The sequence below is a fragment of the Mustela nivalis genome (genome assembly GCF_964662115.1).
Source record: "Mustela nivalis genome assembly, chromosome: 13".
Classification (NCBI taxonomy): Eukaryota; Metazoa; Chordata; class Mammalia; order Carnivora; family Mustelidae; genus Mustela; species Mustela nivalis.
The window spans coordinates 12066645-12092367 of record NC_139032.1 but is presented as its reverse complement, the minus strand read 5'-3'; the positions used below and the strand labels follow the sequence as shown (position 1 = coordinate 12092367).

The 25723-nt window shown below is 43.0% G+C and overlaps 1 protein-coding gene across 20 annotated transcripts in view; it reads left to right on the top strand.

Moving 5' to 3' along the window:
• Positions 1-25723, top strand: part of TRPM3 (transient receptor potential cation channel subfamily M member 3) — a gene marked incomplete at its 3' end in the record, with an annotated part of 782399 nt that overhangs the window by 573752 nt on the left and 182924 nt on the right. For 11 of the 20 annotated variants that reach the window (XM_082696689.1, XM_082696696.1, XM_082696693.1 and 8 more), the window contains exons 7-8: positions 4845-4919; positions 24456-24630. In XM_082696689.1, the coding sequence (XP_082552815.1) occupies positions 4845-4919; positions 24456-24630 (250 nt within the window). Of the gene's footprint in view, positions 1-4844; positions 4920-24455; positions 24635-25723 lie in introns of those variants that run through there. The other 9 variants (XM_082696682.1, XM_082696697.1, XM_082696685.1 and 6 more) reach the window with 2 other exon arrangements.

The following is a 25723-nucleotide window of genomic DNA, read 5'->3' as shown; positions in this document are numbered from 1 at the left end:
TCCTAAGTTAAAAAAAAAAAAACGGGCGCCTGGGTGGCTCAGTGGGTTAGGCCGCTGCCTTCGGCTCAGGTCATGATCTCAGAGTCCTGGGATCGAGTCCCGCATCAGGCTCTCTGCTCAGCGGAGAGCCTGCTTCCCTCTCTCTCTCTCTGCCTGCCTCTCCATCTACTTGTGATTTCTCTCTGTCAAAGAAATAAATAAAAAATAAAAAAATAAAAAAAAAAAAACAACTGTTGTGAAACAGTACAACTGTGTGTTTATGATTACATGTATGTTTATAAAAATTTTTTAAATATATGTACGTACTTATAAAGTATTTGAAAGGACACAGGTGAATAATTATCAATCGTAGCTTGTTGCGGTGCCTGGGTGGCTCAGTGGGTTAAAGCCTCTGCCTTCAGCTCAGGTCATGATCTCAGGGTCCTGGGATCAAGCCTGCATCGGGCTCTCTGCTCAGCAGGGAGCCTGCTTCCTCCTCTCTCTCTCTCTGCCTGCCTCTCTGCCTACTGGTGATCTCTGTCTGTCCAATAAATAAATAAAATCTAAAAAAAAAAAAAATCATAGCTTCTAGGGAGTGAAACCTGAGGTAGTGGAGGTAAGATGAGAACGGATGTGTTCCTTGGAGACCTTTTAAGTACTTCTCAATGTTTTTATAATGAGCAGATACAGCTTCTGTCGTGCAAGGAAGGAAAGAAGGAAAGGAAGGGACTAGGGCGAGCGGAGGAGGGAGAGAAGGAAGGAGGAAGACGACCTTTAGAAGCAGCCTGCCTGTCCATGCAATGTACGAGCTCAGAACCTTCCTCCCTCAAGCGTATATATATCATTCTTGACCTCTGGGTAAGGAGCCAACCTCTGCTCCCCAAGTTTTCTCTTGCTTACTCAACCGGCCGGCGATCCCGTGCTTCATCCGAGAGCATAGAGTCAAGTCAGGAAACCTAAGAGAAGAGGCTGGTTAAGGACACATCATACAAAATAATATGTCCAGTCATATATGAAAGATGTGTATAAAAATTATGTGACTGGGTTGCCTGGGTGGCTCATGTTTGTTAAGCATCTGCCATCAGCTCGGGTCATGGTCTTGGGGTCCTGGCATCCAGCCCCCTCCTGGGCTCTCTGCTCCGCAGGGAGCCTGCTTCTCCCTCTTCCTCTGCCCCTCCCCCTGCTTGTGCGTTCTCTTATCTCTCGCTCTCTCTCAAATAGACCTTTTGCTTTTTAATTATGAGACCAATGTAACAGATTTGATGCTTCCATTTGACAGTAGCTGAAATCAGAAGCAAAATTATCTTCCCTGTTGGGACTTAGTGAATGACAAAACAACCTAAATTTATTCCCAGGCCTCAGCCATAGCCAGACCTCCTAGTATAATGGGGCTCCTGAAAACGTCCCACTTTTATATTTCTACTGTGAGTCTAGTTCAGCAGAGCTGGAATTGTTCATTTTCCCTTCATTATGCTCCTGGCCACCCCAAAGTTCCACTCCCCTCTCCCAGGGTCCTCCTCCCTGAGATGGAACTGGATCACCCGGCAGCTCACTCCATAGCTGTTTGGTGTTAAAGATCGTGGTGTTCACGAGGAAGAGTGGCTTCTCCTGTATTCTTTATTCCACCATCCCTTTAAGATGCTTCCTTTGGAGCCAAAACATGGACTTAAAGTTCTTCAGCTCTTCAAAATGTAGCAAAATGGGAACATCAGATGTCTGTCATTTACAATAAATAGCGATCGCTCTGTTCCATTTCCCCTCGACGGTGCTCCTGTGGCTCTACCAGTATTGGCTTGTGCGCCTGCGCCTGTGACATACAGAGCACCGCAGGACTCGCAAGACAAATAAGGCATAGTTGTGCACTTGGAGAATTAGGGTTTTACAAACCGGTGAACAATAACCAGTGTTCAGTGCTATTCTAAGCACTTTGCAGGACATAATGATTTACCCCTAACGACAACCCTAGGAAGTGAGTACCATTGATTATCCCCACTGACCAAAAAGAAAACTGAGGTCAAGGGACTGCCCTGACATCAGACTGGTCATCAGAGGCAGAGCCAAGAAGTCTGCCTGCATCGGAGCCGCCACCACGGGGCTGTTTCCGCTCGGGACACAAAGAGCTGCATTTTCATGAGCAGCAAGTGCTACGTGCCCTTTAAGGACATGAACTAGGACAGGAGTTCAGAGGAAGAGTATTTCTCGGTGGAATGTTCAAGGGCCTCTGCGGCAGACGTATTTTCAGTAAGATTTTGAGGGGTGGGATGTGAGCGATGGTTTCCAACCATGTGGGTGAAAGCTTTGGACATCCAGAAACGGAGTGCCTGGCCTGCGGTGGAACTGAAATTGTTCTACTCTCATTAACTTGTTTAGCCTATCTGGTTGCATTATTTTAGCTGCAAATCTAAACAAGGTCTGTTTAGACTTTGTTTAAACAGCCTAGTGGTTAGTTTTTTAGGGAAGACAAATAACAAGATCATAAGGAAAAGATACAAATGTTTCATTGTTTTCTTTTTCTAGATACTCCTCACCATGCAGGTATAAAGATGAACTATAGAATAATTTATGATAACTGGGATATAATTACATATCTAGAGATGTACAGATGGGGCAGGTACAAAGCTGCTCATTTCATGGGTTCTATATAGCCATATATATACACTATTATCATATATATATACTATATATATATACACTGTTATTTATATATGTTTATACAGATATTTATATATATATGTGTGTGTGAGTATGTATATGTGTATATATATATACTTCATGTAGTTCATGACCTTCCTTTTCCAGGTAGGAAAGCCCCCTTGGAAACCGTCACACATCCTGCCCCTTTGCCTTCCGTGCATTAGCTGGCACAGATCTCAGCTCAAAACACCACACTTCAAGTCTGCTGCTCAGCATAGTCAATGTGTTCGTTTGGGAGGTACTTTTCTTACTCAATTTAGCACAACACCAGGGAACCCAGATTAGGAAAGGTTCTCCATGCACCCCAGCAAGGAGTGAAAGCAGGGTCCTTAGGACATCAGCCTCATTGGAAGCAAAATCCTTGGCCCTTTATGTCCCCTTTTTCCTCCTTGAGACCACTTTTTCCATCCTGCCCAGAAGAGTAATCAAGGAAATAACAAGACAGTTGGCGTCACAGTCAACTGATACCAGATGGCTGGACATTTCCGTTCTCAATCACGCAACAAATCTTCAACGAATCTGGTTAATCTTCACTAAAATGTCATTTTCACTTTTGTTAGTTAGAATTTGGTATTTGGAAGGAAAGAAGAAACAAGCTGAAAATACCACGGTGCTGTTCACTCTGCGGGGAAGACAGAGCTCAGCCAGTTGTGTGCTTGGTTCCGTAACCAAATGCTTGTGCTAAATTTCCAGGAGGGCTTGTGTTGTTGTCTCTTTGCAGCTTTGCTCAGAGTGCCTAGCCAGCAGGCTAATTGTTGTGCACAGTGGTAGAGCGGCCTGGGGAGGCGTATGCTTCCAAGTTGAATCTGTGTTCTCAAGAACATGCTAATTGGTAACTTTCTGGAAAATACACAGTAGTTACTCTTAGCTTATTATTTTATAAACTTTTAAGGATCCCAAGGAACCGACCCTTACATTTTGTGCTTCTTTGTGTTTTGCCCACTGGATACATTCTCACGAAAAGGCAGCTCAGCCAGGTTGTGGACAATGAGGAATCACCAAGTAATATTCCATAAAAGTGGGTAAGACCCTACTGTGTCTCTCACCGACCAGCTACCTTCTGCCCAGCCACTGCCCCCAGTGAGGCTGCTCTAGAAGTCTGGCTTGATCCTAGGAAGCTGGGACCAGAAGACATAACTTGAAGATCTGGGGGCTTCCATAAATGTCATTTCTAGGGAAGAAACAGAGGGGCAGAAACAGCTGTTCATGGGATTGTCCTCTGAGGCCTAGATTTGAAATGAAATACTGAATCATCTTAATCCGCACTAGCTTCTTCAGTCAATTAACACCTCCTGAGGCAGGATATTACAATTAAATTTACCTCCCAGTTTGGGATAATGCAGCCAAATTAGTAAGGAAACCTATTATAATGAAATGGCTTTGGTGACTTTTTCTGTAGATAGATACATGCACACATACATAGAAGGAAGGAAGGAAGCCGCAGATACATGATATGGATAGATAACATATATACGACTCTATCTATCTAATTAGTCATTTTCTTGGCGATGAGAGAAAGAAAAGAGTGACAAATGGAATTTTTTCAGTAAATAATATGCATGTTGAGTGATATATCAGCATTCATTTCAGTTTCTCTTTAAAAGGAAAAGAAGTTAAGTCCATTAGCCAATGGGGGGAAAAATATTCCTTTTAGGTCAAAAGTAAGCCAATCACCTGAATACAGGACACATGGCTCCAAAAAAAAAAAAAAAAAAGACAAGTGTCTTTAAAAGGAGAGAGGAGACAATCTGGTTTTTGCTCAGTCTTGGAAAACACAAAGCCAAATTCATAATTGTGATTAGAATCACTATAACAACGGCCAGGGCCATTTCTTGAGGATTTACGAAGGGCTAAGCATCCTTAGGAGTACTCAACACATGTGCCTCCTTTAACCCTTTGACCACCAGAGCAGTCACCTAGGCTAAAGCAGAATCACAAGGGATGCTTCCTCCAGCTTAGGGGACGCTGGTTTGAAGGACCCAACAGGTAGAGTGAGGAGACGTGGTAGAGCCAGTGCAGAGGGGCTGGTGATGCGTTGTGAAAGTCTGAATGTGCGACTTAGAGTTCCATTGCGTGCACACATTTATAAATTGGGTGAGTCTGTCTTCTATAATAAAATGTGTATTCAACCACTGGGTTGTAGAAATTTCAAAGATTTTATTTTTTGACAGGATGCCTGCCGTTTTTCTCTCTTGACTCCCGCTTGTTTTATTCATTTTGGGGTAGTTGCCAATTAGACCCAATTGGTAAGTATAATTAATGGACAACCTGAATCTTCTCTTAAACCCCAACCAAGAAAATTAACCATAAAAACCATTCGTTTCCTTTAGATATTCCTAACGCTCTCTCTCCCTATGACTGTTGTTTATCTCTTTCTTAGACTTTTAGCCCTATCGGAGATTAGTTACTCCCTATTGTTTATCATCCTAATATCCCCCGTAGTAAGACAGGGAGGAGGGAGTTAAGCATTTCTTGAGGCCCCGGTATGTTCCGGGCACCATGCTAGGCATTCATACATTACTATCTGTCTTAATACTCACAGCAATCTTTCAAGGTAGGGATTATTATCTTCCTTTTTTATAGTCAATGAAACAGCATTTCAGAGTAACCAAGCCCTTGTTCTAAATCCAGTTAGTGGCACAGAGTGGTGCAAACCAGGCTCATGTGATTCCAGAACCCTTGTTCCTTTCCCCCTACATAAGGAAGCATTATTTCACTCAAAAAGACACTCCCTTAAAATCTTGTTACCCTGGAGGGTTTGGGGGTTATTATTTCATTCAGCAATTATTGGAACATAAACTCCATGTCCCACACGGGTAGAACATTGGTTCAGTTGGAATTCATCAGCAGCAGAACTTTGGGCAGAAGACAGTGGTTAGTGGCAAGGTGGCGGAGGAATTCACAGGAGCAACAGAGAATGAGGAGGAAGGAAGGCGGGGTGATGGCGTGGAGGGTGGGGTGAAGAGAAACAGAGGAGCTCCTGATCGTGTGCCCATGGCTACCGTCTTTCTTCATGTGACTCGTGGACTTCCCTTTGTCATCCTATGCCTGAGAATATATGAAGGAGGCTGGGAAGGCAAAGGGACGTTCAATTGTCATCACCGGCATCTTTGTTGATCATTGCACCATCTTCAAATGCATTGGGGTAACCATGACATGAAAATTTCCATCATTGAGCCCATAACTGTTCCATGAGATCAGTAAGAGTTCTGTGGGTTCAGGGTCATAGCAGAACTTCATCCAGGGAGACCTGGAATTAAGAAATAATGAACGTATATTCCCCCAGAATGACAGCCCTGGGTTCAAACCACATGACTTGAAAAAGATGTTATTAAACTTCCTCTGGGTGAGTTACATGTATTTCAGGGACATTTCATTGCCTTCTGTGGATGCTCTAACCTGTTCAGCCCAATCATTTGGACTTTCTATTACCTGTAGACTCAACCAGTCAAGTAAAAGACCATCCAAAATATGAATATCAAATTCATAATCACTTCACTTTGGACTCTGGTGACCTGCCATTTTTCAGTCGCTTTCAGCTGAACGTGTTGTTTGAAGTGCTTTCTGCCCTTTAAAGAATTCTCCCTCTAAAAGAATAGGTTGTGTGATGAAGACAATGCCACGTAAACATCTGTCCTCTCTTCATCTTTTGAAATGGCCTGATACAAGTTGGCTGTCACTGAAATGTTTGTCATGGTACTAAAACGTCCCTTTGTCAGTCAAGACAATATTGGAGTCAAAAGAAGGATGTTGGGGATGTAGAATTAACATTAGCAAAGCCTGTTTCTAGGTAGCTGCCTGTCTTGTTTATCTGACTCATTTTCCAGGTCAAGCTAGGAGCCTTTTCTCTTTTAGGAAAGCACTCCTTTATGCACTAGAATGACTTGTTCAGGGCCAGGGGCCGTCCCTGTAAACAAGTGAGTCCAGCTGGGGAACGATCACCATTCCATAAGATCTCCTAGCTTCTTTTAGTTCAGGGAAGGAGGCTGAGATCTCTTTTCAGATTAGAAAGATTTGCCTTGCAAATATTTGGCATTTTGGTCTCAATGTCAGCACAATCTGCTGTTTGTTGTTGGTCAGATCTAACTGATCTTCTTAACTCAGCCCCTTCTGGGTTCACTGCTAAAGGAAAGTCTTTCCGTTTCTTTTCATCTGTTGTGTTCCTAGTTTCTCCTTCCATCATGCATTTTGGATCTTCTGTTGCACCCATCCCAAATTCCTTGCAGTTTCCCATAAATGACATAATGACACATATCGGATGTTTTCCACCTGTTTTGACATTTGCTGAAATTCTACCCTCTTCCAACTCTACTTATTGACAGAAACCTACATTCCAAGCCTCAGCTTGAACATCTTCTCTTTGGTGAAATCTTATCATAAGACACACACACACACACACACACACACACACACACACACACTGTGATTCTTGTAGGCTCCATTACTCATCCCCTAATCCCCATCTCCACACTGTGCGAGCATCTGAATAAGAGGCCGTATCTCTTCCGACCCAGGGCTTCTGTGCCTGCCTGCCCCGCCCTCCATCACCTGCAGATTGCGAGCTCCTCGTGAGCAGAGCCTGAGTCCTCTTCATCTTTGTTACCCAGCAACCCTAGCACAGTACCTGGTATGGGCAGGTCGGTGCAGAATAAATCTTTATTGTAAACATCAGTCCATGTTTTTCTGGCCTTCTTTTTTAGCTCTGATTTCCAACCTGACATAAAGATGTAATAGAGGAGCTTGGATGTGGAAAGCTACAAGGAAGGACTCCTAATAAAGCAGTAACACAGACAGACTCAGGGAAGAGAAATGGATAGGGACATGTACCGGCAAAGACCGTCGTGAACACCTCAGACTGTCGTGAGCATGAATGCTTGTATTCTGGAAGTCTGACTGTGTTCCTTGTTGACTTGTGATTCTTGTTAAATCGTGGCCATCATATGAACTTAGAGAGTCCAAGGATATGTATTTTTTGTAGCAGCCAACGCCGTGGTGGCTGCTTCATTTCCGTTGACACAGAAAAAGAAATAAGTATTGATTTCCCCCCACTTATTTAAAGTGGGAATTGCCCGTGGCTGCTTTTCAGCCTAGATTAGGATCCACCATTCACTGGAAATGCGTCGCTAACTTTAGAAAGTTAGGCAAACGTGAAGTAAATGCCAGAACTTGTGCTGACTGAGTACTTTTCTGCCATAATCAATGATTTTACAGTGGGATGTATTTAGAGAGGATAAGGTTTCTCATTCTCTAGGAGTCTTAAAAAAAAAAGAGAGAGAGAGAGATGAGATTTTAATTTGCTTGTAAGGCCAGGGAATTTATCATGGGACCCCTACAGCCTCTTCCCAGAATTTAAAATAATCTGCCCCTCCCTTCGAATATCAGTTGGATCCTTTCAAAATCATTGAAACTGATGGCTGTGAAAGTGAAGTCAATTTCAGATAGGCTTGAAAAGTGACCAGAAATAGGGCTCCCAAGGTGTCAGGAATAAAATGGCCAGAGGTTGTAAGAGAATACACATCTTTTCATCTCAGACCCTCTGCAAAAGAGATTAACCCCTAAGGGGGGGGCGGGGGGAGAGGAAAATAGAGATTTTCTGCCCGAATACCAGCCAAATAGGCAAACAGTTGATTTCTTTTTTTTTTTTTTTTTTTTTTCCTTTTCTTTTCTGGCATCCAGAGCTGAAACAAACAAGCAGCTCTTCCCCTCAGTGAACAGGCTGTCCCTGTTCTGTGAGGACGCCAGATTTCAAAAGCTGCATAGAGTTCCACATGCCACAGCGCTGCGGGGAAACACTGAGGTCCTGAGTCTCAGGCAGAGGAACCAACAGCCCTGGTTGGCTAATGAGCCTTGGCGTCTTGGCATCCATACAGGGTTCTGTGGGCAATTCCTGCTGGACTGAGGGAGGATGAGAAAACAAAACAAAACAGGTGCACCTTTGGGCAACCAGGGCAGCGAGGATCCAAGAGTCAGCTTTTCTGGTCATCAGACAAATCTGCGCTGAACCTCTCCTCATTAGCCGCATTGCTTCCACCCAAGAGGGAGAACCGAGGAAGTGAGGATGACTCAGATGCATATTAGGAAATCGCGGGGGAGATTCTGAAAAAGACGATGAAGCACAGCGTGCCTCATCAGGAGTTGGGGGAGAGGGAGAGAGTTCTCACCCTTGTATTTCCGTCTCTAGATTCGGTTTTCATGGCGGGCACCAAGCAAGATTTGTTCTGTCCACTTATTTCTTTCTGTTATTCAAGTAATAAGAACGGTTGTAGTGAGTATGAATTATGCTTCATAAACGTGGGTAGGTAGGAAATGTCACATAATAAAAATTTTCCTTAATTCAAATAAGTCCAGTCCCCAGCTCTCTTTCCATCTGGTTTTAGTGAAGTCGCTCTCAGTCTTTATTAGGTCTCTCTCTCCTTGCCCCGCCCCCGCACACCCCTCCCACTTCTCTCCTTTTCCCCCACTCCTTTCCTGCTTATCCCTCTCTTCCTCCTGTCTGCTCTCTCTCGGGCGTATAGCCTACCTGGGAAATCGGGAAGGGGCCTCTTACTTTCCCTCAGCCACGGTCGCCGTTGCTACCGCAACCACCCAGACCTCCGTGGTCCCTTCCAGGCCAGGCAGATAGAAGCCTCTGGAGCCCCAGTGCTGAGAAAAGCCCCAGAGTGCATTTCATGGCAGCCCCCCTCAGGTCACATGTCCATGCTCATTGTCCCCTCCTGGAGCTTGCATTTGGGTGGAGGGAAAACAGGAAATAAATAAGTAAAACGTGTAATATATTGCATAGTGGTAAGTGTTAGGGAAAGAAGTAAGGCAGAGAAGCCAACAAAGGGAGTGCAGGGAGGGAGCTGCGATCTTACGGAGTGGTGGAGGAGGCCTCCCTGGAATGAAGACCTTAGCAAGGGAGGGAGCGAGTTATGGGACCTCTTGGGGGAGACCATTGCCAGCGCAGCAAAGAAAAGGCCCGAAGGCGGGAACGTGGGTAACATGGTTAGAGAACATCAGGAGGCCTGGGTGGCCATGTGCATGGAACAGGGAGGAAAAGGCGCAGGAAAGGACTCGGGGAAGGAACAAGGGCAGATCCAGGGAGGAGGGTAACAACTTTGACTTCCGTGTTCACCCTGTACGGAATAGTAACTTGTAGAGTTGTGAGCAAAGGGATACGTGGTCTTGTATGTTTCATCAGCATCGCCTTACCTACTGAGTTGAGTAGCTACACAGGGAGCGCTTGTGGAAGTAGAACCACAGTCAAGAGACCATGGCAGTAACCCAGGCAGGAGCTGGAGGTGCTTAGACGAGGGGTGGCAATAGTTGCGGAGGTGAGAAGTGTATCATTCAGGCTGTCATTCAAAGATGAAAGAGCAGACAAGATGTACCATTAAATTAGCTACAAGTTGTGAAAGGGAAAAGATGAGTCCAGTTATGGGGCGGTGGGGGAACTGCCCAGCAAGAAGAATGTGTGGCCATTTATTCGGGTGGTGAATACCGTGGGGATGACAACGGCCGGCATGAGATATCAGAAGCTCACGTTTGGGCATGTCTGATAGAAGGCATCTCACAGTCCATGTGGTGATGACCACAGGAGCACGGTTGTGGAAGACTGAAGTTCAGTGGTGATATTCTGTCTGGAGATGGAAATATGGAAGTTGTCCGTGTGGAGCCAGGATATGAAACCGTGTGGGTGGGTGGATGAGATCATCCAGGGAGTGTGTGAGGAGAGGAGAGAGGACAGCCGAGGACCAAGAACTGGTTCCTAAGACAGTCTGTCTTGCCAGAGGTCAGGGAGATGACAAGCGACCCACAAAGATGAACAAGGAGATGCTAGCAGAGTAAGGAGAGGGGGCTGTCTGGAAAGTAAGAGTAAAGAACATATTTCCAAGAGGAAGGAATGACCAACTGGCTCAAGTCAGAAGAGACCTAGGAACTGACCATTGGGGGAGATTGGGAATCCCTTCTTCCTGCCCCATCAGCTCCCACTTGTCCCCATCAAAGACACTTGCCTTCTCCTCTTTCTCTTCAGGACATTAGTGAGCTTGGGTTCTTAACAAAAGCCATGTGGTGAGTTCATCCTCAGTTCAGCAATGCCACCTTTCCCCGAGGAAAGACAGCTCAGTGGGCCCTTTTGGAAATAAGGAGAAAGAGAAACAAATGGAAAACAAAATATGAATATAATCGTTTTTCATCAAAATAGTTTTTCATCGATCATGGATATACTCAGTCTTGGCAGACGAACAGATGTTGCCTCATAGGAATCATTTTTATCACATTAGTTAGACCTAAGGGTTGGCGGACTAGAACCCATGGGCTTTGCAAATCCAGCATGCTGTCTGTCTTTGTAAATAAAGCTTTATTGGAACATGGCCACGTCCATGCTCATTCATGTACCGCCTCTGGCTGCCTTCATGCTACAGTGGCAGAGCTGATGACTTAAACAGAGGCTGTCTGGCCTGCAAAGCTGAAAATACTATCTGGCCTTTTTCAGGCAAAGTTTGCTGACCCTAGTTTGGACTTTAAAATAAACTATTGAAAACATAACATGCGTGTTTGGGACCTACTCCATGAGCTCTCATCTTAAGTTACCCCAAGAGACACATCTTAGATTTCACTTCTTTTCGGAGATGGGAGTCTCCTCTACTCAGAGCTTCATGCTGGGCAGTGGTTCTCAACGTGCAGTCTGTGGACCCGCAGCTACAGGAACTTGGGAGCTTGTTGGAAATGCACATCCTCAAGTCACATTTTAGACCTCCTTGGAAGCTTTGGGTGATTCTGAACACGCTACTCTCAAAAGCCATGTGCTAGAGTAGATACGGACTAGAAAAGCAGATACGGACCAGAAAAGCTAAGGACTTGAAACAGGCATTTTTTTTTCAAAGTAAATAGATTTATTCCAGAATGTTACCGCTGTAAGAAACAAAAATGGAATATTATATGTTGATATCAATTACATATTGTTTTAAATTATTCAATGACTCTTTCTATTGAGCAGTGTATATTGGAGCTTTCCAGGTAGTAATTTTCAATGCACAAACTAGTTCTTTGTACATTAGCATTAGGGTTTTAAGAACAGTCCTTAGGGGGCCACTTTCTTATCCAAAACATTAGGGTCACGCCCTTTCTAGGATGATTGTATTAGCACTTATTATTGCGATCAGACAGTTGTGGCAGAGTAGTAACAGGCCAAGCGGCTGTTTTCACACAGACACGACAGAATAGGATAAGGAGAGAGTGATTAAGGACCCAAAACACTATTGGATGCCCCTGGGCCATGACTGTCTGCCGATTCCTCATCCTGGCACTCCAATGTGCTTAAGTAATAGAATGTAATGAGGCATTTATTTACGAGAAAAGTAGAAGGGATTTGTTTTCAGCACCATCAAGGATATGCTAGAATGAGAAAAACTTTAAATCGATATTTTTCCCCCTCCAGGATTTATGCAGGTGCTGCTGGATTGTAGGTGCTATTTTCCTTTACTTAATGATCTAATCCTTCCCTGGAGCTTCTTCCCTCTGAGAATCTAACAGGAAGGAGTATCTGTGACTAGGAACAGCTATGGTTTAGAAGGAGCTGGAAACCTGATCCCAGGGAATCAGAGAGGGGCGGCAGTGAGGCGTGGCCTTATTAAGCCTGGATGCGATGTAGTAAAGGAACAGCGAGCCGACTCGGGCCCCTTTCTGAATATCGGAGGGTGGCATCCATGTTTAGAATCTTCCAGAAACTAGTCTGAGATGCTAAGACATGAGAGACGTAGAGTGATCCTATGAACTGGTTTGTCCCGGACAAGATAGTTCTGGCTTAGACCTGTCACCCCGGAAAAACTATTCGTGATGGATGGCCCCTTCCCTTGCAAACGTGTCCTGGCCTTTGAGAGCTAAATCATATGGTCACCCCTGTGAACAACAACCCAGAAGAGTACAGTGTCCAGACTCTGCATTTCCTAACAGGCCTCGGTTTGAAACCCAGTTCAGATAGGCAGTTTATGCTGTGGGCCTCAGTTTATTTAACTATAAAATGTGATAATAATAGCTCCAACAGAGGGTTGTTGAGTAGACTGAGTAAGCCAGTGCAACCCACCTGGCTGCTGGCCAAAGCCGGTAGGTGTTCAGCAACCACTCCTTCCCCTAAGAGAAAAAGAAACTGCCTTCAGCCATTTGGCTGAGCAGACTCTACTACATGAGATCACTCACAGTGACCCAGAAATTCATAAATGACCTTGTTTGGGCTCCATTTACAACTAGGGTTGTTTGGGGGTTTTTTTGTTTGTTCGTTTGTTTGATTTTAGCATTTTGTAACTGTTGTTTCCTTTTGAGGAGCTATAAAAACATTTTAAAAAATTGTCTTTCAGAGAAGGCCATATTTGCACTTGAAAGATAATTTCACATTCACAGGTCTGAACCAGAGGCTTGAGTTTGTTGGATGCTGTGCTACAAAGTGAAGGCCAGGAAGAGAAAGGAGGGTATTGTAGTTCATGGTGTTGGAGCTCAGGAAAGCCCAATAAATTATACTTCACCCTTGATGGGACAAGACTGAAACTGACTGAGAGTTGGACCCCAGAGTCAGGCAGATGGAGATCAAAATATCGATTTTATTAATGGTGAAGTTGTTGGAAATAATGACTTAGTGTGAAAGCCAAAGGGTTTGCCTACTTACTTCGGCCTCCAGACAGCCACTCAGAGAAGAAATTTGTGTCTATAAAAGACACCTTTGCTAACAGCAGTGACTGGCACTGGTCCGTGGAGGTAAAGGAAGAAAGAAACCAAATTTTCTTTAATGGGAGACTTTCAGTAGATTTATTCTATCCACCAGAGAAACATGGACACACAGTCACCACCAATCAATTTACTCAATTTTCTATGTGGAGAGGAGTAATGGAAGGACAAGGGGCAAGGTGTGTTACCTTAATAGACCTCCGTCCACACAGAAACCTGAAACCAGGGGAAAGAAGGTTCCTCGTGACCTTGTCATTCGTATTTCTCACTGAGCATTTAATCACAGTAAAGATATGATTAGACGTGACACATTGTCTTTTAGAAAAGATGCCCAAGTAATCAAATAAAAATTTGTCATTTCTCCCAACTGCTGGTCAGAAATTGGACTCAATGCCATTACTAGATCCCAAATAATCAGAATACTTCCTTTGTCTCATGTAGGATAGGGCAGTCGGTTATTTTAATAACCTTGGTGGTGAATGAAGGTCACTCTTAGCCCACAGCATCTTCACTGCTGAATCATCCCTCAGAGAGAACAGAATCGGGTTGTCATTTCAGTCATGTAGCTCTGTCTTCGTTTTATCTGGAGGAAGTAATAGCTCTGGGGGCGCTCGTCCCAGCAAAGGGAAGAATGTAAACCTTTGTTTACGTCTTTCCCCCTCCATGGCCAGAAGACGTTGTCACTCCAGCTGGGTCCAATTCTGAGAAACAATGAGCCTTCAATTTAAAAGTACAAGACAGCTGAACCGAAATTGGCTCTTTGAGTCGCTAAGAATCTGGACTCGTCCAGACCTAATCCAAAAGGACAAGCGAAATGTGAGCATCCCTCTGGGTGACTCGGCACCTTCTTCTCTAGGTCTCTGACTACTGCTGGGTCCCATTAGTTAAGACCTATGAAAGGCCAGCACGAGGCTACTTTGAAGCCATTTATGGCTATCATTTCTACTGTCAGCAGGACACATCAATAGAATTGAGATAAGGCACTCAGTCCCTTTATAATCACCAATTTATTCCTGTCCCTTCAGCTGTGCTGGTCCCAAGGTCTAGACCCCAGATATGGTGCATTTTAATTCTGTTTTATTTCACAAGTATTTAAACTACCTTCTATGTGTGAAGCACTTTGGAAACCAGGATGTTGTCTAAGAGGGATGGAGGTAGGGGTTTTTCTGTCCGAAGAAATTTAAAATCTAGTGGGTGAACCTTTCACTAAAGCAAGACAGAATAAAATAATTGCCAAAAGATTTGTAGAAGAAAAACAAATCGATGGTGGACTACAAAGGAATGAATGATTAATGCTACCCAAGGGAGCTAGGAACTACCTCAGGAATTAGTAACATTTGAGCTGGACTTTGAAGATGGAGTTGGCGGTCTCTGAGGGACCTCAGCAAATAGCACCTGTCTTCCTCAGCTAAACGCTGAACAATTTGAGAAATAAAAAAAGAACTTGATGGGACCCAAAATACCAGTTTCTGTTGTTGGGCAAGTTAGCAGATGTGGCTTTAAGTCTGTTGGCCAAATGGGCTTAATGGCTCCCCCAGATCAGTCAGTATCCCACAAGGAGCCTTTAGCCCCCTACCCCCACCCCAGCACACACAGCTGTAGGTCCAGGGCCCCCGGGGAAGCTGGGAGACCTCATTCTTCTTCAAGAAACTGGAAGCAGAGAGAGGTACTTCCCTCTAAAAATTAGGACGGCTGGGAATCTTCCATGGCGGATCCTGAGGATAGTCTGATGAGATCAGAATTAGGGTGGACAGAGGGTTGGGGAGGGAGATAAGGCTGCAGATGAAGTCTGGGGCCAGAACCCAGGGAGCCTCACCGGACATGTGAAAGGTGTGAGCTTTTGTCTATAAAAGATGGCTCCAGAGAAGACTATGTTTCTGGTGCGAACTAGCCTGGGGTGATGGTTGTCGGGGCAGGGAAATCAGGATGCATTTCTGGTGAGCATACCAATGAGCATAGGAACGAGGCCTTTGGAATAATTCCTGACTTCATGAGAATTCCAATCAGATCTCAGTGCCCTGGAACTCAGACCAGTGGACTGAGGGGAAATTGCTTATGTCAGAAAACATCTAAAACTTTATGTGGAAATAATGACACTGTCATTCAGCCTCCAAGAAATCAGGAGCCACCTGATGGTAATGCAGTGTCCTGCTTTCCCGCCTCCCTCCTGGACCCCGAGTTTCAGTGAGCAACTACCCGGTGTAGAGCACTGGGTGACATGCGGGGAATACAAAGATAAACCTACCTAGAAGAGGCAAGAGGTGCCCAGACATGTCAGTCATGAACTAAACCTCCTGTATGAAAGGTACTATGAGAATGTTTTTATTTACAACCAAGTCACTGATGGACAAAGTTATAAAATATACTCACTGGCTTGGGCGTTTAACAAAAGCAAATGCTACGAGGCAACACAAGTGCGAATGGTTCATTCTGCCCAGTGGGGTCAGAGGGGAAGGGGCTCGGGAGGACTTGTCTTTGAACCTGAGAACTGGTGAGTATGAGTTCTTCACAGACAGTAAGTCCAAGAGAGCATTCCTTAAAGAGAGAAGAGACCTTTTCACATTTGGGGTGGGAAGAAGTAATCGCAGCCTGTCTTAACTGATACAAAGAGGGTTTTTGTTTGTTTGTTTGTTTTTTGGAAGAGCAAATTAATACACGTGTCAGCATTTGCCATTACCTGCAAATTCTCTTTCCTACCGCCTCCCGCTCCTCCCACCTCTGTCCTGCCCTGGGGGCCTGGTCTTTCCAGGCTTTGTTCAATCCGTAATTCCCTGGGCTGCTCTGCTGCCTGCTAATTCCACCAAGAAGCCCAAGGAACTTTGGCTGTGGACCTAGATCCTGGCACATTTATAGGGGAGGATAGGCAAAGTATTGTAAAGTAAAATAAGTTAGAACCATTCTGATTACCTTACATTTGAGAAGGCAGGGGATGCCTTTTGATGTGGGTTTTGAACAGAGTAGAAACTAAGAAGCCTCTAGCTTTGTCTGGGCGACTTTTCTTGTAGACTTAGATCAATCACATTAAAACATTCAGCCTGCAAACAATGGCCTCAAAGAAACGCTGGCTCTTTCCTTTTATTAAAGTAATACTTGCCCCGCAGCCCCTGGGACTGGCTGGTCCCTTTTTATTGAAAGGATTCACAGAGAATGTTACTTGGATGTCCTGGCAATATGTGAACATTACTAGCAGGATATTTCAATCAGAGCTGGCTGGCCAAGAGGGGGGCTGTTTCCCATTGATGAAGTCAAAGGCCAAGTTACTTCATTAGCATATAATAGACTTGGAGTCAGTGTATGGGTTTTGTTATTTGGCGTTTACATTGTTGTCCAACCCACAGAACTCACAAGGCTTTCCAAGCTGATCAAAGCACCAAGGAGAGGCCCAAAGCAGAAGGCATTTGGGGAGTAATGCAAAAAGTCACCAAACACCCCCTCCAGAAAGAGTCACCTACCCCAAACCAGAAAGTTTTAGCCTTTCAGATACAAGATTAAAAAGAATAATAAAATAAAAATTGTCTTCCTAAGCTATTATTGGTCCGTGTGAGAGAACATTCAAACTTTGGAAAAATATGTTTCAAATAATTTATAGAGCATACTTTTGGTTTAAACATATGAAATGCATTTATTTTTCTTTCCCCCTCATGAATATTTACATATACTTAAAGTAGAAATCTTGTATAAGCTTAATAAATATAAATAAGAATCTTTATATGTGTTTGTTTAACCATATGGCCCTCAAGTGTCAGACTCTGTTCTATGTGTTTTATAAATACTGACTAATTATAAATTTCTCTCCCCCTCTCTCTTTCTGTCTCTCTGTCTCTCACTTAACACACACACACCACAAACCCTTTCACTCCCCTCACTTGGGTCATATAATCCCTTCTCCATGGTACCCCCTGCCCCTTCCTTTCTTTCCACATACATTCTTCTCGGCTTGGGTAAACACCCTTTAGGATCCCACCAGAGCCACAGCTCACAGAGGCTTCACTCCCACCAGCCCACTTTATAGTTACTCACTCCAGGCCTAGGGATTTCCACTCCAATTCCAGGAAGGGAAGTGTGGCCCACTGCAGCTCCGAAATCCACCTCTAGTCCAACAGCTTTGAAAGAAGCCAAATAAGGCCAACCTTCTATGGAGGGGTCAGTTCTCTAACAGGGGAGTGTGGACTTGGAGGACATGACACGTGTGGTGTGGTACGCGTGCCACAGTGTACCATGGCTGGCCTACAGGATGCCTCACTTAATCCACTCATGCACCTTCCCAGTCTGTCCTTGGCTCTCTGATGACCAGACAGAAAATGAAAGCAAGAAAATCTCCAAGAAAAGCCAGCCGTTGGGAGCTAGGCCAGCATTCCCATGAAATACCGGTAGCATGGATAACGCTTAAAATAAATGAGTTCAACAGGATTGAAAAGAGGCTGGACAAAAACGGTTTTGCCACATTAATTTCATAGATTTTGTGTTCTCGGTCCCCAGGAAAAGAAAGGCGCCACAACCAGCTTTCAATCATTGATCACGAAGAGAGGCTTTCCCATTAATTCGAACTCTGTATCTTCGGTGGCTTAACAACCACCTGTCTTCAGCCAAATTCGCTGAGATTTAATGGCAAAATAAAACACAGTGTGTGTTTATCTGGCATACTGGCATTGGCTGTAAACAGGAAGGACTATATAGGGAGGGGACCCATTACTCTGAATATCAGTAAGGGAAATGCCCTAGGAATTGGTGATGGCCGGAAAGGACATTTAAGAAATTCGCATTCTTTTCCCACTGCCTAATCCTAAAGGGAATTGGAAAGTTATACGTTGGGAAGTCCCCACCACCAGGAAAGACCCCAGCCGTCTTTCCAGGAACTTCCTTCCCACTCCAGAACCGTGAGCATTCACAAGTGAAGCATCTTGTTCTATGTGGCTTTATTTTCGCTGCCTAAGAGTTTGTGCGGTATTTTGTATCTCCAAATGCTTTCCTAAGCATCAATTTAGGTTCAGAATTATAGTGGCAAAAAGATATAGTAATTACAATGACGCATAGCAGTGGGTCGCAGTGGGTTTGGTGTTGACCAATTGTTATACCACCATGATTCACCAACAGATAATTAATTGGATTTATTACCCATTTCAAGGAAGCCAGCCACATTCCAGTTATAGTTCTGTTGTCTTGAGTAGATAGTATATCCTACCTCTAAAACATGAAGGCAATATCCAAAACATCTACTTCCACAGAAGACTGAAAAGATCTTTTCAGAAGAAGGAAAGGTGTTTTCTTATGTCATTTTCTAGAGTTTTTTCTTATGTCATTCCCTAGATATTTTCTTGGGCTCACCCTGTTCCTTGATAGCTCAACAATTTCCAATTACATTTCCTTTCAAAAGATACAGCATATTAAAATAATCTCTTTCTGGACCATAAGATTCTATAGTTGTTCCTGAATATTCAAGGGTTATGAATCTTCCCAATTATAAGAAGCACCTTAATAAACTTAATAAACAAGAATAGCTTTGAGTGTTGTCAGTTGAACACAAGTGATTACCAGATTTACATCCTTTTCATAAATCTATCCACAATTGCTCTGACCATAAAAGAGATACACTAAATAGATAAGAACTTCAAGAATCTCATTTTAAACCTATCTGTTGAAAGTTGTGTATTACACAAACTTCAGCCATTACTGCTTGAGTAGGCAGCAAATCGGTGTCCGTTAAAATGAGGTAAACAGCTTACTGCTTGTCTTACCATCACTATAGTAACCACTAAGACCCTCCAAGTCTATACAAAGTTCTGTTTGAGAAATGCAAAATCTTGGGCAATTGCTGAGTTTTTTTGGCTTCATTATGTGGTCCAAATACAGGAGATAGTGGATAGTGTTCTGTTGGTAGAGTCAACCAGTGAACCAAAGACCAGGCAATTCAAGTGAGAAGTTGGATGAAGGGGACATGTCCAATGCTTTAAAATTATACGCCAATTTTAATTATGCAACTTTAAAATTGTGAAATATAAAATATACTGGTAAAATCCTACCATACGCATAATTTCAGAGCATGTGAATTCTCCACACAAACTTTTAAATCATCAAGAGTCACATAATCCCAGAGGTGGTAAGGCCAGTGGATTAACTGTGTTCATGTTATTGCTACACAATTTTAGGGGCTTGACAGAAAGGTCCACCCACCATTGGCAGACTCAATCTTGAATGCATTAAGATCTTTGGGAAGTCGTCTCTCATGGAGAGTTTGAACCCTCCTTTCTACATGGTCTCTCCTATAATAATCACCTAATCTGTGGTTTATATCATGATGGCCTACCTAAGATCAACATTCCATACTCCATCCTCATGTAAATACAAACAATTTCCAACAGAAAATAAAATATTCCTTAGGCCCGTAGGCATTTTCGATCATATATGGTGATGTTGACATAAAACCAAAGTGTTCCTTTCCTTTGATCAAAACTATCATATTATCCAGGCATTTCACTACTACTTGTAAATGATTTCCCAAGTGTCTGAACTGATGATAGATTACTATCTCAAGTCACCAGCAAGAAAGGGGGTGGGGGAAGTCTTTTGGAATTTTAAGACATTCTCCTATTCCTGCTACCTCCCTTCCTCCCAACACCCAACCCAGTTTTTGCTTAAGCCAAATTTGATACTTTCTGCCTTACTGGGAGCCCAAGCTAAAGGACATTGCAGCCAGAACAAAATGTGACAGAAGTCCAAGAGGCTATCTTCTGCAAAGAACAGTGAACTGGGGTTCAGTTTGTATTTTGAAAGCCCTAGGTCAACCTGGAATGTTGTCAAATGTAGCTGTTAAATCCATTAACCAACCCACAGTTTTGAAGGCTGCGCTCCTAGCTACAACATTGCAAAAGCTTGAGAGTGTGGCAAGCATCTTGCCTCTTCCTGCTTAAGCAACTCCACATTACTCTAAAATTAAATTATAATGGAAATCACTTGGATTTCAAAGGAAAACCTTTGGTTATAGTAGAAAATGAAAAATTATTGTGATCAACTAAGGAATTTACCCATTTTCCCCCGAAAGCACAGGAAATGTATTTAAAAAAAAAAAAAAAAACCCACAAACTATAAATCTGAACAACTATTTTGTGTGTGTGTGAATGGCTAGTAGGCTTAGCCGACATGGTATAAATTTGTAGCTATCTTCAAAGGAATTTGTATTAATTTTGTTATGGGCATGGAGAAAATAGTAGCAGGCCATGTGAATCAAGCTGAATATGCAGTGGATTCCAGAAAGAAAAATGTTTTCTTTATGTCCAAAATAGAAAATGTACTCTTCTTGATAGTTTAAAAGGCTTTTTTTTTTTTTTAAACTAAAGAGGTCATATACTACAGAGTCTAATTTTTGTATTTGTGACTATCTCTAGGTTATTTTTTTTTTTTTTTAAAAAGGCAGAGAGAAGAAGGGAAGCAGGCTCCCCGCTGAACAGAGAGCCTGATGTGGGACTTGATCCCAGGACTCTGGGATCATGACCTGAGCCAAAGGCAGAGGCTTTAACCCACTGACCCATCCAAGTGCCCCTCTAGGGTATTTTTAATATCCTGTGTCCAAAATGTAACTTGGAAACTTAAGTGTGAATAGAAGAAATAAAGAAAAATGAGAGAAAGAACGAAGAGAAGGGTGATATCCTACAGACCGTGTGTTTGCTGTGGAAGTGTAGCCGGTCAGTGTACCTGAACAGCAACAGGTACAGAGATCCCTTGGGCATAAAGTTTCACTTGAAAACCCATTCCAGAACATCTTTCACAGGGCTTCACAGAATAATGTGGTTAATCTAGGGTGGAGTTTTATAAGGGTCCACTCGCAGGTTTTTCATGAGTCACTCTCAAAGATCCGTATACCCTTGAAATTGCATAGACACACTTTTTTGATTATCCCTATGTATGTTTATTTTTCTGGAGAAAGAGTCACTAGCCTTCATCAGAGTCACAAAAGTATTCAAAGACCCTTTTCTCCAAAAAATGGTCTCAGAACAATTGCTTTTGTGCATTACTGATTATTTGATGTCATTTTCTTTTCTCAGAAACAAAGGCGGGTGTGTGTGTGTGTGTGTGTGTGTGTGTGTGTGTGTGTGTGTTTCCTGACAGAAAGACTTAATGTTACCATATTCTGGTAGTTTACATAAAGCATGAAATTTTTAGATATAGCCTCTTTCTCTACCTCCCATAACTAAGAAATTCAAGAGTACTTTATTTTAGACAGTAAGTACTTTATTTTAGACTATAAGAGCTTTTGTTGTCTATGGAACAAATGTCCATGTATTATCACTGTAGGAAATGGAAGAGAATTTGGAGGCCAGATATAATCAGAACTGTTGAAAAAGGAGATGATATCTTGATACTTCATCCAATTTTTAGCATTGGATATATAATAGCATGGATATAATAATAATATAAATTAATATAGTTGTTCTCATCCTTGTGATCGATAATGGCTTCATTCCAAATATAGGAAATTTGATCATCTAAAATGTGTCTGTGTTTCTACGGTTACAACAATTTGATAAAAATACTGATATGAAGTCATTTGACAGTTTATTGCTCGCAAGTCACCCTATGAAAATTGATCCTTTGGAGGGAATCCTATTTATCCCCTCAAAGAGAAGAGAGGTTTCCAGCTGTCTTGCCTGTTGTCTGGTAGGTTGTAGATGACTGGAAATTCTAGAAGGCTCATTCTAAGACTTCGTTCTCCATGAGAATATTGAGTGGATCACAAGTGGTCTGTAAGTCGGAGTAAAGATTCCACCGACAGAATCAATGCCCAAAATCAGAATTTGGCAAATGCCTCTCTTGGAAGATCCTAGAATGAGTCTAAATATATCATTTGGTATAAAACAGCTAGAAGGGCGTATTACTCTTCCTTGATATGAAGCCCTACAATATATGTACTAACCCAAGGAAAAGGGAAAAATTAAATATCATAGTTCTTTGGGAAATGCCTCCTAAAAATTTTAAATATTGGAAAAGAGACCCTTTTCTAACATGTATGAAAATACAAATCCATGTAGGGGTGGCTGTTTCCTATGTCAGCAAATCCCCTTTATAAACAAGTGTGCTGTATTAACATTTCAAATTAGCCCTTGATTTTCAAAGAGCCTTTCAACAGGAACTTACTTAATCCTCAGGATCACCAGTGGGGAAAACATCTCCTTCATAGACATGCAAATGGAGTTTTATTTTTTTAAAGATTTTATTTATTTGACCAACAGAGATCACAAGTAGGCAGAGAGGCAGGCTGAGAGAAAGGGGGAAGCAGGCTCCCCGCTGAGCAGAGAGCCCCATGTGGGGCTCAATCCCAGGACCCTGAGATCATGACCTGAGCCAAAGGCAGAGGCTTTAAGCCACTGAACCACCCAGGTGCCCCCATAAATGGAGTTTTAAAGGGACATTTTGTCTGAATCATTAATGGTCTTTGAGCCAAAGGGCAGCCGCACTGACCTTTTGCTTCCCGCTTCCTGCTTCCCTCCCCTTGGACCTAAAGGAGCAATTTTCAAACGTTCTCCATCCACAGGAACATCCAATAGCACATGGGTCATCCGTCTCCTAGAATTTCCTCTGGAGTACAAAAAGAAATCTTGGGACCCACAATCATCATTTTCTTATACTTTTAATATGTTGATTTAAAAATAGCATCCATTTTTGTGTAACTAACATTGTGGACCATTCCTTTAAGATGAAAATCAGACCATGAAAAACCCTGACTTAGTGAAGAGAAGTCCGTAGGCTACTGATAATACTGTAGAAATGTAACAGGTCACCCACGTCAAACGCAATCCCTTCTTAATGGAGCAAGAAATACTATTATTTCTCACAGGGCAGCAGTTTCTGGATAAAAGGGGGAAAAAAACCAACCCACAACAGGAGGGGGAAAGGGAAAAACTGAGATGACTAAAGGCTTTATTTTTAGTTCGTATTTACAGAAGTGGTACAGAATCTTGATTATTTCTTTTTTAAGATAGCTTCTCTGTATAAAACCATCATTTTTTTTTAAACCATCTCGTTTTTATGGTACTTCTCAATTCCTTAACTATTCTGGGAAGGTGAAGAGTGAGAAAATGTCGTGTGATACCAAAATGAGCCAAAGAAGTGGTTCGATGAACCGTGCCGACACTTGGAGAGGTCACTTGAAAATGAACGTCTTCATTTCTTCTTCATTGTTGTCTCTCATGGACATTCGTTTTTAATACTCGTCTTTAATATGTTGGGTTGAACCCTAGGTGACTGCTGATGGTAGGGCAAGTTTTACATCCTTGAGCTCACCATGAATAGCTGAAATACTTGAGAAAAAGTCTGGGACACCCCAGAATTCAACAACTGAATTCAACACCCGTTTCCGGACCGCCCACCATGTGCCTAGCACCTTGGTCAATGGTGAGGACACAGTAATGGCAGGAGGCAGATGGTAGTTACCATGTCTCCCAGATTCTTTATCATGACTACTATGCTGTTAAGAACCCATAATCCAGAAGATCATTTATGGTCAGATATGCATAGACCCCTAATGTAGCCAGTAGTTGACTCAACAAGTGTAAATATGTCCCCAGCTGATTTTGGTAATGTTTAATAAAGGGAACCTTTCTGGTATTTTCTTAGCACTGTGATGACATCAGGGATCTGACCTGTTTTAAATCCCCGTTTTTCACGTAAGAAACTAAACCACTGGGTACAAATGAGACTTGCTTAAGGTCACATTTAGCTTCCAATCTTCCGGTTGCTGGCTCAGGACTTCATCTACTAACCTTCCTTCCTCTCCCTCCTCACCCTTGCACACACCCCTCCTGCCCCCGGAAAGTAGGGTGGTGGGTGCCTTCACCAGCCCCAGCACCCCGGGAGCTCTGTCTGGGGAGAGGGCAAAGTCAGATAGATTGTGTGGTGGGAAGATTCTGCAAAAGGATTTTCTGTACAATTTTTGCTCCGTATTTTATCCCTTCATATGTTGTTATCTCCCCCGTGCTCAGTAATTTTAGTTTGTGCTTTTTGTTTCCCTTTTTTGTTTCTTTGGTTTGCTGGCTTTGTGTTCTTTTCTCTTTTTTTTTTTTTCCTTTTCTTTTCCTTTTTTAATGCAGGAATCGGTCAAGGCGTTCCGGTGGTGGCGCTCATTGTGGAAGGAGGACCCAATGTGATCTCGATTGTCTTGGAGTACCTTCGAGACACCCCTCCCGTGCCTGTTGTTGTCTGTGATGGGAGTGGACGGGCATCTGACATCCTGGCATTTGGGCATAAATATTCAGAAGAAGGCGGGTAGGTAATTTACCAGGCCCCATAGAGACCTTTGAGTACAAAGCCTGTGTTGAAAGCTCTGAAAGATCATATCCATTGATGGAGACGTTTGGTCTTGGGAAGGTGGTAGGGAAGATATTCTAGATGTCCTATGAAGTGAGAAATTCCATGAAAGCCCCACTAGCCCAGACTAATAAGGAAGAAAAAAAGGGAAAGAGGGGTCATAGCACTTCTCTTCTCTTCATTTCTTCTCTCTTCTGCTCCTCCCACTATGGAGAAGCAGGGACTGGGTTTGAACACATGACGGACAGCTAATCCAGACCTTATGGTTCATGCAAGAACCTTGGGAGAAGCTGGGATGTGCAGCTTTCAGGTTCAGCCTCCAAACACCAGCTTCACCAAACTGCTGCATGTTTACAAAGGCCAAAGGTTTACCAAAATTTTGGATGGCCTGTGCTGTGAAATCCTTCTAGATCGGCTCAAAAAGCAGAGCCTCTAACCACTCTGGTCCTCTGTACACCCTTCCTGGCCTCCTGCCCATGCACTTTCCTTGGTCTGTCTGTCCCCTGTTGGTATTTTCAACAGTCCAAAGCCCCATCCCCAAGAAGGACCTCCCTTTCCGCCTTCTCTACCAGTCTGAGGTCCCACCCAGGGAGTGGTAAAAATCCAAGCACTCCAGTATTATTGATCAAAATAGCTCATCCTGAGTGTGAATAAGTTTAAGGAAGAAAACTAGGAGAAGTCATTGAATTTTTTTTGTTCTTTGTTTGTTGTTTGTTTTTAATTTTTTAATTTTTTTATAAACATGTAATGTATTATTAGCCCCAGGGGTACAGGTCTGTGAATTGCCAGGTTTACACACTTCACAGCACTCACCATTATTTTTATTTTTTTAAGTTCTTATTGATATACATAGTCTTGTACCCAGCATGGGGCTCAAGCTCACAACCCCAAGATTAAGAGTCTTCAGACAGGGGCAGCCAGGCACCCCCGTCATTGAATTTTTAAATAAGGAAGTTTCTCACCTAATCAGTTCTCCTAACCCATGAACCTGGTGGGAGAAAGGAGCCCCAGAGGAGATGGGATCTTTTATTTATCCCTCTTACAAACATCC